Raw genomic sequence first — 16,922 nt, forward strand, 5'->3', positions numbered from 1 at the left:
TACTAGTCCAAAAACATATCCAAAATTCAGAAAGATTGCTCTGATGTAACTTACAATTTTAGCCAATACACATCCATACCCCTATGGACAAGTCAAGAGATGTTCCGAAAACTGAAAATATTACCTTTTTGCACTTGACCTAATCACTCTTTCCATATTAAAATCAGTTAAAATACCTTCAACAAAAAGTTATTTCACCTCTCTTCTTTCATTTCCACCCCATAAAAACTAACAAATGAATGAAAAAGGCAAAGAAAAAAAATAAAGAAAAAATACACTATAATTAAGGGGAACTATATTCGTGAACAACGAAAAGCGGGGTCATTAATTGTGGTCTTGGGCCTAATGCATCAATGATTTTGTAGGGTATGACTAACAACCAATTGTTTGAGAAAAGCGAACATAAACCAATATGAACCTGAAAAAAATTAAAGTCAATCAATATTTTTCACAGCACACATAACTCAGTGTATAAAAGAACATGTACACTTCATAATTCTTATTATATTGTGATGATTAAAGGATTAAAAAAAATAAGTGAAGCTAATCAACTTTATATTAAAATAACTTCCAACTCATTAGTGTCATCTGTTCACCTATCACTGATATTTTTCACACCTTTAGTGAATACAACTCTTTGTCTCTTAATTAGGGGTTATCAATGGATTATATTGGCTTGCCAATCAATTTTGTAATCTTTGTGTTTACCTGACATTTTAATGAATATTATTTTGATCTTGGGAATGAATCTTAAAATTATTTTTGATTATTGTTATATGATTTATAAGTATTGAATTGATTTCATGATATCACAATAATGACACAATATATAACTCCGCTGAATACATCCTTTTACATAGTTGGTACATTGTTATCTCGTTTTCATTTTTGGTTCTTGGCTCTTTCTTTTGGGTTTATGCACAAACCATTTGACCATGAAAATCAATACACAAACCGGAAACAGTCGGAAATTAACACAAATTGACAGAAAAAAAGTTAACAAAGTACAAATAAAACACAAAGACAGTATTGTAGTCATTTATTTTCAACAAAAACTTTTTATTCAAGGAATTATGTAGGTTTGGCAATCACCAACGTAGTTTTGACCAGGAAATTCACTCCTGACCACTTTTCTCGAGCTTGGATTTTTCCTCTGGTCTCGGGATCTCGCTTATAAGTCGGTACCCCTCTCTGGATTCTGAATTTTACTCCCAAACTTCCGACTTATAAGCGAGTATCTACGGTATTTAATACTGCTGATTCATTAATTGTCCCAAGATACCAATTTTCATGGAATTGGTCATCTTCGCTAGTCAAGGGTTATGATTCACTTCCCTCCTCTCCACCCTTGGCTGATTGAGATAGAATTTCAGAGACACAAGGTAATGATTTTCATTGGTTGCAGTCAAAACTCGTTGCATCCAATTAAAAAGCGCTGATAACATGATCACATGTAAATGTAGAAAGTGTATGTAAACAATTGCAGAGTGCTTATTTTGCAACAAGTCTTTACATCCTTAAACATACAACTATATTTAGTGACAATTTGAATGTTTTAAATCGACTAATAGAAGTTTTAATGTATGTTTCTTGCACAAATGCATAAATGTCAACCTGCTTTCCCAAATGTGTGGAATCTAGATGCTACCATGTTTTTACCTCCAAATTCAAGAGTTAAAGTGCTACTATTGGTCAAGAATAATGTATTCGGAATAGGTGTGACTTTAATCTACCAGTAAATGGCGCAACATTGTTATCACAAATGTTGGTTTAATCTGTCAAGGGTGGAGAGAGAGGAAGTTAATCCTAACCCTTAGCTAGCGAAGATGGGAATTGGTTGGTACAAGTGAACCATGAATAATCAATGAAGCATAACATTTCTAAAGATTTGTAAGGAGACTTATTTACTAACAATAATAAGGAAACCAAAGTACTTATGGATTGTATTAAAATGTCAAAATCCAACATCCAACATAAATTTAATCATAAAGTGAAGATCAAACAGAATACTCAAACTTAAGAAACAATAATAATAGTGTGTACAGTATCATAAAACATGGTTGTTTATAAATAACTATTTTCTTGCTTTCTATATCATGTTTGAATAAATCTATAGCCATGATTTTTTTTTTATTCATCTGAATAAGTTGTGGGGTAATTATCAATGAGACAGGAAATAAACCTATTAACTACATGACTTACCATCCATTGTGTTTTTAAGTTGTGTAGCTGTAGGTCTTTGATGAGGGATTTCTTCCACCATATCTTTAAGGATACATTTCATTTCACTACAGCAAGCATCAGGTATCAAACAAGTCTTAACTAGTGACGGGTTCTTTGCCAACTGAAATGAAAATAAAATTTATATTATTCAAATTACTGCTGTTTTGTAACTAACCAACTACCATTTCTATTTATCATCTGAAACCATAGTATGAAAGATGACATTACAATAACTAAATAAGGAGAAGGGAAGGAAGATGGAAAAACTGGTCAAAGAAAATTCAAATGATGCAATAAATAAAACTTTTAAGACAAATAAAACAATACCGAGTAATCCAACCCTGATATACAGGTCTGTTACCTTCATTATATGGCATGTTGGCAGTTTTCTAAGATGTGTTTGCACACAAAATATAGTACTGTTTGTCTAAGTTTTTAGGAACCATGTTGTGGAATATAGACAAAAATGCTGCAGCATGAGTTGAGGGATACAGTCACTTCTGCCAAAAAAATCTTTATTGAGATCAAATTTTAAACAAAATAAAGCAGGTAATTCTAATAACACTAGTATAAGACTTACAGAAACAAGTATGGTCTGTCTGAGTTTATTAATGGTGCCAGCATCCAGGCCATTGTAAGACATCTTCCCATTGTTGAAAAGGGAGATAACCACATGTCCCCTTCTGTAGATGAACATAATTGACAATGCCAAGGAGAAAATATCTGACTTGGTAGATATAATAAAATCTGCTGGATCATAGTTAAATAGATTCATTACTCCTGACTGGTACTTAGAGGCGATTAACTGGATCCCTAGTTCTGGAGATAGGTACTCCACTGTACACCCCATGAAGTCTGGTGGTTCTGTCACTTTCTTGGCGGATCCAAAATCTGTTATTTTAAGGCAGATGTCACTCTCTTTCTTAAGAATGCAGATATTCTCAGCTGAAATAGATATTTGAAAAAAATTAACTGAATAAAAATCATACAAATTAAATTAGGTAGTAAAATATTTCAAATAAAACAAATCATGAAATTTCCCCCCAAAAATATGATGAACAATAAGGTATCAATACAACTCACCCCACTTATGAAAATGGGTAAAATCCCTTTAAATTTAACCCTTTTCCATAAGTGGAGAAATTTCTATACATTGTATTCACCAGGGCGAGTTGGCAGATGAAGACTCAACAGGCTTTTTACTCTTTTTCATAAGTGGGGTAAGTTGTAAACCAAGAGTGGTGTAGAAAGTGGGAAGAGTTGTCATGGATTCAATAATAACTGATGCTGATTTTGAATTCTTAACCTAGATTAACTGATAGGAAAACATACAACTTTTGTCTTTCTTTGTATGTTCAAGGTTTTATCTGTCAATCAAATATATACTAGTGAGTTGGAGTACTACAATTGATTGTTAGTAGTAATGTAACAGTATAAGGTCCTACTCCACAGGGAACACTTAAAATCATATTCAAACCTTTTTTTTTAAATGGACTGAAGTACAAAAAGTGACGACAACATGCTCAATAAAAACAATTTCAGAGCATGAAATCTTTATTCAACAAAATGTGATGAACGAGAATTTGTTTCAATATGACACCATGTTGCTTCGCTCCTTCTGTCACTTTCAATTTTCAGAGAAACCTGAAATCTAGGTCAAAACCTTTATTTGAAATCATATTTCTTATTGATCTTATCTATTTTACAACTTACGTTTAATGTCATAATGAATGACCCCCTTGCTGTCAAGATACTCAAGGGCAGACAATCCTTGGTATAACATATCAATAATCTTGTCTTCTTTCAGATCATCAGATGAAGCGTCTGCTGTTGTGGTGTATTCAATCAGACTTATTCCTGAAATACATTTAAACTGTTATTCTGCAGGAACACAAATGAATGTCTGTTTTATATTTGGCACTGAACTTGAGAAAAAGATTTTAACAAAATATATTTGTATGAATATCAGGTAGTTTATGTTATTATGAACATACCTGTATTTCATATTTTGGTCAGAATCATGATCTGACTATGGAAACAAAGGAAAAGTAATAAAGACTTGACTTTTGTACAGTGACTAAATATCCAAAAAAAAGAATGCTTACAAACCAAAAGACCTATCCATATCAGCAAAAACACATTTTCTTGAAATTTAAAAATGTTCAAAATTAAGCTTATATCTATTAAAAAGTATGGGAAGAACAACACACTTTGAATTTTAAAAGAATCAAGACATAAACAGTTGATAAAAACTAATTAGTGAAATATGGAATTTGATCTTTTGAGCTAGAATGTCTAAACTGAAAGTATTTCAAATTTGTTCAGTAAATATTAAACCTGCATATTCCATAAGGATTTCTGGTACCCCATCTCTTAATACAAATCCATACAATTCAGCAATGTTCATGTGGTGCAGCTCACTAAGAATTCTTACTTCATACAGGAAGATGTTATCCTGCTTGAATATCTGTAAAATCATACATATTTGTGACTACATATATATATAAGCCATTGTAAGATATGAACGAAGACCCATACCTGACAAAAATAATTTGTTATGCAAAACAAAATCTTTCTTTAAAATAGAAATTAAACTTTGCCCTTATTTTATATTTTATCAGTTTCAAAATTCATATATTTTTACCAAGTGTACAACAAAAGAATAGTTTCTGCAACAATATTCACTCAAGTACTGAATTTTTAAACCAGGTGAGCTTGATATATGAAAGTTATTTATTATAAGTATTTTACTAACCTCTTTCTTAACAAATTCCATTCTGGTAATGTTGTCTTGACAAAGTTTGACACAGCCATATGATCCCTTACCAGCAATTTTAATAAATTTATGACCATTGCCAAAACCTTCGAATTCCTCATACTCTCCTAACTCAGTTGGCTGGTTGTTCTGTAAATAATATAAACACAACTTATATAATTGTTATAAATATATAAGCTAAACTTATACAATTTGCAATTCAAATATACAAGATATCTGAATACTAAAGACATAAATGATGCACAGTAATTATCTCCAATGGATATGTACTTATTACTGAAATGTTGGTTCATTAAATATCTGATAGTGGCAATAAAGACAATATATGCATTCAAAAGTCATACTCAAGGTTAATTATTAGTAGTTCACTTACAAGTGTTTATCATTTATCCTACTCCCTATCGTCCCCAAGTTGATCTTAGATTAATTTTGCTTTACTTTTTTAGGTTTTTTGAACATACAGCTCCTAACATTTCTTAGTATATATACATCCCTTGTTTTAAGATGTCAAGTTTGAGTGTTGTGATGCAGGTCAATTCAGAACTTCTGATGCACAATATTTGTAAGTGTTATTTTTAGGAGATAACTGTATTGTATTTTAAGCTTTGACAGCATCAATTGGTGATTTGATGGTCGCAAATTAAGTTTACTGGCAGAACTTTAGTGGAGCCAGTAGACAGTTTTTTGCGACCATCAAATCACCCGTCGGAGCTTAAAATACTATATTGTTATCTCCATTCTAATGAAACTGATAGAAAAACAACTTTAAAGCAAACGCTTAAAATCTTTCATATGTGGTCTGTGATTGTGCGTACATTTTCATAGCATCAATTTGCATGCTATGAAAATTAATGCATTATCCAATCAAAATGAACGTTACAAACGATGTTGCATAAGAATTATTTATAGCATGTCCAGTAGTTGAAGGTAAGGTTTCATGTGGTATGTTTGACGAAATATACTAGTATTAAACAAATGTCTTACTCGAGTTGTCAGAATTCCATGACAACCAATAGCTAACTCTGCAGGCTGTGTAGTATAAACTCTTAATAAGTGTGACAATGATTCCTGTGTGCCTGGTAATACATATCTATAAATAGAAAGATAATATATATTTAGTAAGGTTGGTGAAAATTTAGGAAAAAGAAATGTTCAAATAACTCAAGACACTGAAGAGCCTGTATTTATGCTTGATGTCAATTCCTTAACCCCTTTTAAATCTATTAAATTAATATTTTTAAATTATTATGTGTTTTCCTTCTTACACTTTACAAGGACAGATGACAGTGCAAACAAGGTATAATGCCCTATTTTTGAATTCAATTTTTTCTTGAAATAATTTAAGGAATGACTGTAATTTTTCTGTCTATATAGAAAAAGATTGACACTGTATTTTTTTAACACAGTTATTTAGTCTTACCCTTTCATGAATTCATGCTTTCTGAAATAATTAGAAAGATTTAGTTGTTCTATAGCCATTCTGGTAGGGTGAATGTCATTTGTATCAGCACTTGAGGGCTGACAACTCAAGGTTCTCAACTGTGGTTGTACATTTCCAATTGATGGTTTACTCTCTGGACGGATGTCATGAAACGAATTATCATCACTGATTGTGATGGTCATGTCTTCTTCTGGTGTATCGTCAGGAATAACATGCACTTGGAACTGTTTCTCCTTTGGTACTTCAAACGTATTCTCTACATCTGTGTCTGGTGCAACAGGGACACATCTCTTAGCTTTCTGGTATTGTCTAACAATTTTTTTAATCAGATCTACTTTCCACGGCTCATGGTGGCTCTGTGCCAGCTTCTGTATTTGAGCAGCAACATTTTTTTGGTCGATTTCTGTCTGATTGGCTACAACCTGGACTTTTGATGGTTGTCTGACACCACCTGATGCTTGTGCCACCATACCACGTGATTGTCGTGCATCACTAGGTTGTCCAAATCTTGGTTGAGAGTCAGTTGGCTGATAAGCTCTTGTTGTAGTCTGCGGAATAAATCTTGGGTCACATCTTGGGTCACTCCTTGCATCTTTTGTAGGTTTCCCATCAAGCTGGTCTTGAACTTTAAATGGATTAGAAACCTCTGTTTGAACATCTAGGTTAGGGGGACTAAGTGGACTTTTTGGATTCAGATTTGCAAAATCTCTTTGGAGTGTCTGCAAATCCTCATCATCCCGGGGGTCAATAACACGAGCTTCTGCACAGGATAACTGTAGGGATTTTCCACCAGAAAGGTGATTCCTAAGAGTAAATACATCAAGTTCTGAAAGTAAATGAAAAAAACATATATTCTCATTTGTAGAAATTTTAGAAATGTTTGAAAATTATTCCTTTGCAGAAGTACATGCATTAGTTTGTGTTGTAGTTTTTTTGTGTGTAAATTCAATGTAAAGTAAAAATTTAATTTAGGAGTCATCTGTGATAATGCAAATAATTCTATCCAATAATTAAAATGAAAAGTTCTCTCAAATTGCATTCTTGCAAATACATGTATATCTAAATAATTGATCTAAAAAGCCTAACAATGTTAGGTCTGGAAATTTTTATTTACCTGTTCCTCGGACATTTCTGTCGTCATCATGAACATTTGATGTATTACCATTATCAACCACCATTTGTGTTTTTCCTTTGGAACCATGTACAGCAAGATCCATGTCACTTCCCCTTTAAAAAAAAAAACAGAAATTTTATTGAACACAAACTATCTTTTTAAAATCTGATCTCATACATCATGTATCTTTTCATGACTAATGCAGCACTTTTGATTTAATAAAACAGTCACACATGCAGTTTATGTTATTCCCAAAAGCCTTTATTTCTCATGTTTTGAGTGAAACAAAAGCATTTTATATTCCCAATCATTTACAGTCATAATATACAATGTATTGTTTTTATCCTGCAATTTACATGTACACTAATTTTGACATTTTGCCCTACATCATGTACATGATGTACAGGAACATTCATATTATATTACTGTTAGTGATCAGGAATAGATGAAAGTGTTCACATCAATATCAAACTTTTGAAAATGTTCTCTTTTCTTATAAAATTGATGTTTGGATTTAGATTCTGTTTAAATATTTGACACAGCATAGGTTTCTGACACAGAACAAATTTGGTCGAAGAAGTTTCACAAATTTGATAATATGGCCCAAAATCCATCATCAAAACACAAGGTTAGCAATGGTTAGATTAAGCATTTTAATCAAAGAGCTGAATAGCTCTGAAGGGAAAGACGGCCCTTGTTTCTATTTAAATTTTTTTTTTGGAAAAAGGGGGGGGGTATCTTTTGATAGTCTTCATATAAAGAATGAAAAAAGAGAACAGCTAGAAAATGTAGAAAGGTTGACAATATTGAAATCAATTGTTGTTTAATGTAATTTCATTTCCTTAGTTTAGGATTCAATTTGGACCTGCATCTGCATCTTCTAAATCTAAACATTTGATTAAAGTTGATAGTTAATTATCTAAAATTCAACTGAATTCTGTCATTTCACAACAACTACAATATTTTTTGAAATCTTGATTGTGTACCACTGAACTGCAGACTAGGGCCATTTTCCATTTTTTGTGACAGTACTCTTAGATTTTTATTTTTTTTCTTAAGAAAGTGTGGACTGAAAAATCTATTCAGTTTTAACTTTCCATTGATAAAGTTCCCAGTTACAAATCTCATCACAGGGAAACAGGTACTAATAATCAAAGTGCTGGATAGCACCTGTGGAAAGTTTGCAACTGTAGATTGTAATATTTCAAATAGATAGTGTGTAGATTGCATGGTTACCTTTTTTTCCTACTTAAAAAAGAAAAAACTTTATCAAGAAATAATTGTAACAGGATGCTGCTACGAGTCTCCCAAACAAAGCTCTCAAAATTAGTCATTCCCACGGGTCGCCTGACATTAAGCAAAGTCCAATACAAATTGGTCCGGTCTAGTAAAGTGATATTCATGATTTGGGGTGGGGATCTAGACAGTTTACAAGTTCTCAAACAGGCAGGAGGTAGGGTGAGAGTGGCCCTAGGGGACTAGCCTTTTATTTCATCTGATTTGTTTTATTATTCCGTACAAGAATATATGTTGTTTCAGTGTGGGGATTTCAACAGTTTTCAAGTTTTCGAAAAGGGGGTGGATCTTGACTGTTTACAAGTTCTCAAAACAGGATGGGGTGGGGTTACACCGAGGGACTTAATTATATTTCACTTTATTCGTTTTATTGTCCAAATCAAGAATATTTATGATTAAGGGTTGGGGATCTCAACCGTTTACAAGTTCTCAAACATGAGGGGTTGGGGATGACTCAGAGGTACTCCCACTATATTTCATTGGTTTTGTTTTGTTGCCCCATAAAATAGAATATATATGGTTTAGGGGTGATCATCTCGACCGTATCAGTTTTCCAAAAAAAGTTGGTTGGGTCACCCCTGTGGACTTCTTCTATATTTCATTTTGATTTATTTTATTTTCTCATACAAAAATATATATGGTTTGTGGGTGTGGATCTCAGCCGTTTACAAGTTCTCAAACAACAAGGGGATGGGAGTGACCCCTAGGGACTCGCCTTCTTTTGAATTTGATTTGTTTTATTGTCCAGTACAAGAATATATATGGTTAAGGGGAGGGGATCTTGACCATTTCCAAGTTGTCAAACAACAGGGGGTGGGGCTGACCCAAAGGGACTCCCACTTTATTTCATTGAATTTGTTTTGTTGCCCTATACAAAAATAGATATGGTTTAGGGGTGGGGATCTCGACCGTTTACAAGTTCTCAGACATGAGGGGGTGGGGCTGACCCAAAGGGACTCCCACTTTATTTTTATTTGATTTGTTTTGTTGCCCTATACAAAAATATATATGGTTTAGGGGTGGGGATCTCAACCGTTTACAAGTTCTCAGACATGAGGGGGTGGGGCTGACCCAAAGGGACTCCCACTTTATTTCATTGAATTTGTTTTGTTGCCCTATCAAAAATATATATGGTTTAGGGGTGGGGATCTCGACCGTTTACAAGTTCTCAGACATGAGGGGGTGGGGCTGACCCAAAGGGACACCCACTTTATTTCATTTGATTTGTTTTGTTGCCCTATACAAAAATATATATGGTTTAGGGGTGGGGATCTCGATCGTTTACAAGTTCTCAGACATGAGGGGGTGGGGCTGACCCAAAGGGACTCCCACTTTATTTCATTGAATTTGTTTTGTTGCCCTATACAAAAGTATATATGGTTTAGGGGATGGGATCTAGACAGTTTCTAAGTTCCCAGACATGAGGGGTTGGGGCTGACCCAAAGGGACACCCACTTTATTTCATTTGATTTGTTTTGTTGCCACATACAAAAATACATATGGTTTATGGGTGGGGTGACTGACCCCTCTGGAGTTCCTCTATATTTCATTTGATTTATTTCATTGTCCCATACAATAATATATATGGTATATTGGTTGAAGTCTCAACTGTTAATAAGTTCTCAAAAAACCAGGGGGTGAGAGTGACCCCAGGGGACTCGCCTTTTATTTCATCTGATTTGTTTTATTGTAACATATAAAGAACATATAATGTTTAGGAGTGGGGATCTGACTGTTTTTAAGTATTCAAACATGAGGGGTTAGGTGGGGTGACACCATGGACTCAACCTAAATTTAATTAATTTGATTTGTTTTATGGTCCTGTGATCATTACTGAAAACCATGTGTGTCTGTCACTTACTGTTTTCTTCAAGTTTATAATTTATTATTGTTATTGAAAATTTAAAAAAAAATCCCTTAGGGTTCTTTAGTAAATTCCTCCCTTCTTTTGGCCCCTCAAAATACAACTAAATAGACCCCAAGGAGAAAAATAATAAGAAATGAGCAAAAACTTTGTTTAGGAGTCTTAATAGCAATTAGTATAATTACGATTTTTGTTATAGTCCGATTTCTTATGCCGAATATGTAAAAGGCCGAGTTTATTTTAGTCCGAGTTTGTTGTGGGCCGAGATTAGATGAGATACCATGATACTTCCGATACTCTCGGGCTTTTACATATTGAATAGAAATTTGTAAAAATCGTAGTATAAAGCGACGAAAAATGTTCATTCATGAAATATTTTAAACACGCTATTAATTTTCTCTTCAACCGGAGGAAGGTAGGAAACCTTTGAAACCGGGATTGTAGTACTCCCGTTTGGAGGCACACATATATGGATCTGACGCATGTCTGAAGAATACCGATAAAATCATAACGTAGAAACTGCTGTCTCGTGTGTGTATTGATTTTACTTTCCGCGTAGCGCAGATCCGCGAAGTAGTTTTTGTTCGTCTTTCAAATGAAGTTGAATTATTTGATTTATCGATGAAAATTCAGTGCATTTTTTATTCAAGCTGTATGCTATTAAAATAGAAGAGCTCAAAATTTCAAAAGCATCTTTCTATTATTAGTTTTCAAACACCAGTACTACATTATCTAGAAGTAGGACACACTTCCTAAAGTAAGTTAGGCTGTCTCTTTTCCGGTTAGGCCGATGCCTTAAGAAAGTTTATTGCTATAGCAAGCTATAGCAAACTTTCCAAAAAACAATAAGTTTGATGTAAACTGTGTGAAGCTTGTTTCCAAATCCTAAATTTGAAATATTTGTAAATTTATGAATAAATAGGTTGAAACTACAAAATGCAACATTTTTATCTTTTTTTTTTTTTTTTACCATTACAATGATTATGTTGGTACACAAAATTTAGTTTTAATGGAAGACTACTAATCCAATGAAATGTCACATTTTAAGTGTTTAAAATTATTTTAGTGGATAATTACTCATCAGTTAAGGTGCTCCTAATTGGAGGAAGATTCTCAAAACAGAATTTTTACAGAAAAAAATCAATAAAATCGTTTCTCTCCCCTATCTCATGTAACCCCGCGATCTTTGTTTATTTTGAAAGTTGCTGACCTACAAATTAAAGTATTGCATGTTGAAGTTTGAATTATCTACAGCAAACAATATTATGTTTAGATTTAACAAATACCAATTTGTAATAAGTGCACGATCTCTGAGAAAGATTTAAATAACCAGTGAAGGATATCCCTGCTTCTGCATAGTGTGGCATTCCAAGAATGACGTCACTATAAAATACAATGTAGGTTGGATATATTTAGAATATCTCGTCATACTGATTTTTCCGGACTGTTAAAGAAAGGTAAATAGTGTAAAGGAGAGCTCAAGATACGATAATTTCGTCAGAAACAGAAGGGAAATGTGTAAAAAAAGTGTTTAAAGTCAAACTATTCATTTCTGGGTCTCCTTCTCTTCAATCTAAGTAAGATTTGTTTGGGGGTTTTCCACACTATAAAAACAAAATGAATGATGTGAGGGAATGTCACTCTGGTCAACCCCATTGGGGATTGACGGCTTGAAGCCGTCTTTCCCCAAAAAACCTAAAGAATCCAAGCCTTTAAATTATACCCTATTGAAATTGTTCAAGAAATAAGCAATTTATACCAATTGATACATAATGTAGATTATGTCAATAATTGCAGAAAAAATGTTTTCACTCAAAGGGATTGAAATTCTACTTTCAACCAAATTTTGGTGAAATGTGTTACATTTTCATCCCCAATTTTTGCATAATTATGTAATTACAGTAAATGAATGCAGAATGTTGCCATAATTCTGGAATGATAGTCTACCCAATTCCCAAAAATTAATAAATCAGAACCTTTTTTAGAGGTATGGAATTTAGTCATATAATTAGATATCTATATATTTAAAATTCTTATTCACAAGTTATTTTCCTAAAACAAAAAAAATGTTTATTTTGGGCTCTTCCTAAACAATTTAGACAATAATTCCAGAAAATCAATCACAACCTTTAACATGTTTAATAGGCTTTATTTTGTGACGTGGAACCTTGTGGCACAATTTCATAAAGATCTGTAGTAGAAATCATCACCATAGCATTATGTGGCTGGAAAATTTTGCATTTGTATAAAAAGTATTCCAAAAATAAATTTTATTAAATGTTTGCCTAATGAGGGGGTGGGGGTGGAGTTGTACTCGGATCTTTTGACACCTGTGGTTATTTAAACACACTTATTCTAAAACCAGTTGTTGGCATGATACAGGTTACATGTAGGTTCTTCTCATATATTTTATGATGGTTACAAGTATGATTCTAAACCATTAATGGTAGGGATTGTGCTTTGATTTTCATATGACGAAAACATAATCTTTCTATCAGTTTAATTGAAGTCTGTAGCTGGTACCTCAGTAACTGCTAGTAGTCCTCTGTTAATTGATGTAGCATTGCCATTTTGCTTAGTTTCTTTTGTTACCTATTCTTAAAAATCAAACTCCAGGCTTCTTTTGAACTAGTTTTGCTGTGTGCATTACTGTGTGTTTTTTTAAATTCTACATTGGTTATTTTAGAGGTATAGGAAAGGGTTGAAATCTCACAAAACATTTTAAGTTGTCTCTTTTACACATTCACCATTATGTTGAAATAATTGATATATGTTTATATTATTAATTCGTTTAGGGATAGTCACATGTTAAACTATATTTTTCGAAGGTAGAGAGAAAACGGTGGATGGCAAAAAGCATATCGACCGGCAAAAAGCATATTGACCGGTTATTTTTAGAATATCTAATCAAAGAGCAGAATGCTCTGAGGGATACGATTGCCATATAGTTTTCATTGACAAATGTATAGCAGTTCTGCCAACTTTTCATTAAGCAAATTCGTGAGATTTGGCCAAAATAGAAAAGATCAAAGAGGAAAAAATTGATCCAAGGATACTGCTGCAAAAAAGCATGAACATGCGTGAGTCTCACACATTTTTGGCAGCCCTGGCCTTGATAGTCCAAATAATTATGACGTCTTGAAAGGCTATTATATTTTTTTTCTTTGATGCTTACTTCGACGTCGGTACAGCTGGATAGCATTATTTTCAAAACTAATTCAACTGCACATGCAAAGGTACCGGTAATATAAATCTGAATAGTCACTCAACTTTAAAAATAGCTAATCCCGGATACAAGTGTACGAGCAATGTACTTATTGTGTTTTATTTGTGTGCTATCAATTCCAAGTTTACTTTCCACAGCAGTCACTGAGAGAGAGAGAGAAGGTATTTCAGTTCATAGTTCGAGATTACTCTGATGTCCGACGGCTGATTTGCCAGACAAGCTGGGACCGTGGGGGACTTTTATGCTAGTATACTTAAATTTCAAACTTAAATAGTCCCAGTCCCATATATCATATCAAGTATTTTTGGATGCCGAATTGAATTTTAAATAGGTGCCGATTTGACTAGATGCCGATTTAACCAGGTGCCGATTTGACTTTTTCTATGGGTGCCGATTTGACCAGGTGCCGATTTGACTTGTACCCAGTAATCTCGGGACTATTCACTTCGTATCTTATCACCGTTAATTCTAGGAGGAACCCCATTTCCCAGTCCCATATATTAAATCAAATATTATTGGATGCCGAATTGACTTTTAAATAGGTGCCGATTTGACTAGATGCCGATTTAACCAAGTGCCGATTTGACTTTTTCTATGGGTGCCGATTTGACTTGTACCCAGTAATCTCGGACTATTCACTTCGTATCTTATCACCGTTAATTCTAGGAGGAACCCCATTTCTAACTCTTTAATTATTAATTTCCTTTGGGTCAGTGGGCATGAATCCTTCCGTACACACTCCTCTGTTTAAATTGAGATCGTTCTTAATATAATACGACGTTTATCGACATCTAACGAGTTAATTTTTTCTTGACGATTTTGACGGGAAATACTTCTGAAAGGGAGACAACTCGAAACGATAATATGGAAGACTCCATTACGGCTAAAGGGGTGTTATAGGTAAAACTTCATTGATTTTAATTTAAATGATGCATATGATTTTAAATTATACAACAACAATATTAAACCCTCAATAGCAGGCAGACATAGAAAGAATCCAATGAGTTTCAAATTAATTAATAAGCGGGGAATCCAGAACAACCACTCAATCTGATACCCCTTGAAATCAAGAAAACTATACGCATGCGCATTAATACATAAACAAACCCGCGACTTGCGATTTGGAACAAGAACGTTTATTTAATTTATGATATGATGAATGAGTCTCAATTTCTTTATGTGAGTACAGTATCAGTTTCATAACGGTAAAATATAGAAAACTCCACTTCAGTTCTTATATGACAGAAATAGAATTATCGGAATTCAAAGAACTCTCGCATTTATCAAAACTGGGGAATTCCCTCTGACGTGTTTCTAAATTTATAAAACACTAAATATAAATACTGCTTAATTCTGATTTTCCGTGTTGTTAAAAACACGCATATAAGTCAAGGGAAAAATCAAACATGAAGATTATGAGAAGAACATTACATGAAAGTTGTTTATGTTCAATCCTTTTGCTTGTTTTTACCTTTTAAAGCAAGACAATCATAAGAATCTGAGATGTTGCTGAATGTTTAGAATAAAACGGTTGACGTGAGGGAATGAGCCCTGAGTCAACGGTAAAAGTCTACAGATTGCTTTAAAGCAATCGTATCCCAAAAACAAATTTACTTTGTGACGTCATGTAATGAATTTCAGGATATTGTTTAACGTTTTGAAACAAATGATATATCTGTGATTGATTATTTGACGAAAAAAAATCTTCAAATACATAAGATGTCCAAAAAAAGTAAATGAAATAACAACTATTATTCTATATTGGAATTATTTTAGTAGGTTTCTCTATATGAATTGGATTTTAAATAAAAAAGCATATTCACCTGAGAAAGTGTTATTCACCGTGCTAAACGTCACGCGCTTTTACATGCAACGTAATGGTAAAATGTTTCGTGTAAAAATTTGTTTTGGTATATGTATGTCATTTAATACATTTTCTTTTCTCGGAATATGGAATAAAACAATTACTGTCTTTTGTTTCGGTAAATATGGGGTTTTATTGACTTTTGAAAAACTGATATTCACTTCGGCCGTCGGCCTCAGTGAATATCATTTTTTCAAAAGTCAATAAAACCGCATATTTACCTCTTCAAAAGACAGTAATTGTATAATATGTTGTTATTGTCAAGGAGACAATGTTATATCTATAAAGTTCCAACAAACTTAAATGACGATTTTGATACAAACATGGTCGGAAATTAATAATATAACAAATGTAGCCTTTGTATGAGGTCAATACAGGATATATCGACCTCGTACTTGGTCCTCAGTCAATAACTTCTTTCAGGTCAATATATCATTGTATCGACCTCATACATGTATATATATAGGCTATATTTGTATAATATATTTTTATTTAAGAGTGATTGACAGTATATCATCAGCAACCTTTACAAGGATAAACAATACAATAAGAAAAAATGTACAAATAAATTATCTCCATGAACCAGGAAGTTTTTATTTAATGTTAAGTTGTGCTCAGATCAATTTCATAATATAATGATTTACATTAATCTATATCTATGAACCATTCCATTAAAATAAATTAACAAAATATTGTTTATTTACTTACGATGATTAATGAAAACAAGTAAATTTCAGCTTTAGAATACTGCACTTCTGGGATGGGCATAAATGGGTATTCCCATTTGGGAATTTCCCTGAGAGGGTCACCTGATTCAGTGATTGTGAATTGAAGCAGCCATTTTGAAAAAATATTTTATCATTGTTTATCAGTTTATTGAAACGATTTAACATACAAAACACCAATGACATTTTTCTCTTGATTAAAATTACATTTCCACCAATTAAGAACTCCTCGTTGATACATGTTTAATCCACTGCAATGCATCTATTAACAATAAATGTTCATAAAAAACGTAGACATTATCTAAACTGTCATTGTCAGCCTTAAAATCAGACAGGGCTTTCGCAATATTTAAGGTTGGAGAATTTCTAGTCAAAGTTAACTTCATTTTCTTT

The 16,922-nt window shown here is 33.1% G+C and overlaps 1 protein-coding gene across 3 annotated transcripts in view; it reads right to left on the minus strand.

Annotated features, from left to right (window-relative positions):
- LOC139513645 (uncharacterized) overlaps positions 1-16,922 on the minus strand; it is a 250,764-nt gene that overhangs the window by 233,685 nt on the left and 157 nt on the right. Inside the window, exons 1-9 of one of the 3 annotated variants that reach the window (XM_071302317.1) lie at positions 16,513-16,615; positions 7,555-7,667; positions 6,420-7,266; positions 5,984-6,089; positions 4,979-5,128; positions 4,561-4,690; positions 3,937-4,080; positions 2,804-3,168; positions 2,203-2,344 (exon numbers count right to left, since the gene is read on the minus strand). In XM_071302317.1, coding sequence (XP_071158418.1) covers positions 2,203-2,344; positions 2,804-3,168; positions 3,937-4,080; positions 4,561-4,690; positions 4,979-5,128; positions 5,984-6,089; positions 6,420-7,266; positions 7,555-7,657 — 1,987 coding nt within the window. In that variant the 5' untranslated portion in view covers positions 7,658-7,667; positions 16,513-16,615. Of the gene's footprint in view, positions 1-2,010; positions 2,345-2,803; positions 3,169-3,936; positions 4,081-4,560; positions 4,691-4,978; positions 5,129-5,983; positions 6,090-6,419; positions 7,267-7,554; positions 7,668-16,512; positions 16,616-16,922 lie in introns of those variants that run through there. The other 2 variants (XR_011662490.1, XM_071302316.1) reach the window with 2 other exon arrangements.

Source organism: Mytilus edulis, chromosome 2 (genome assembly GCF_963676685.1).
Source record: "Mytilus edulis chromosome 2, xbMytEdul2.2, whole genome shotgun sequence".
In the NCBI taxonomy this organism is placed as follows: Eukaryota; Metazoa; Mollusca; class Bivalvia; order Mytilida; family Mytilidae; genus Mytilus; species Mytilus edulis.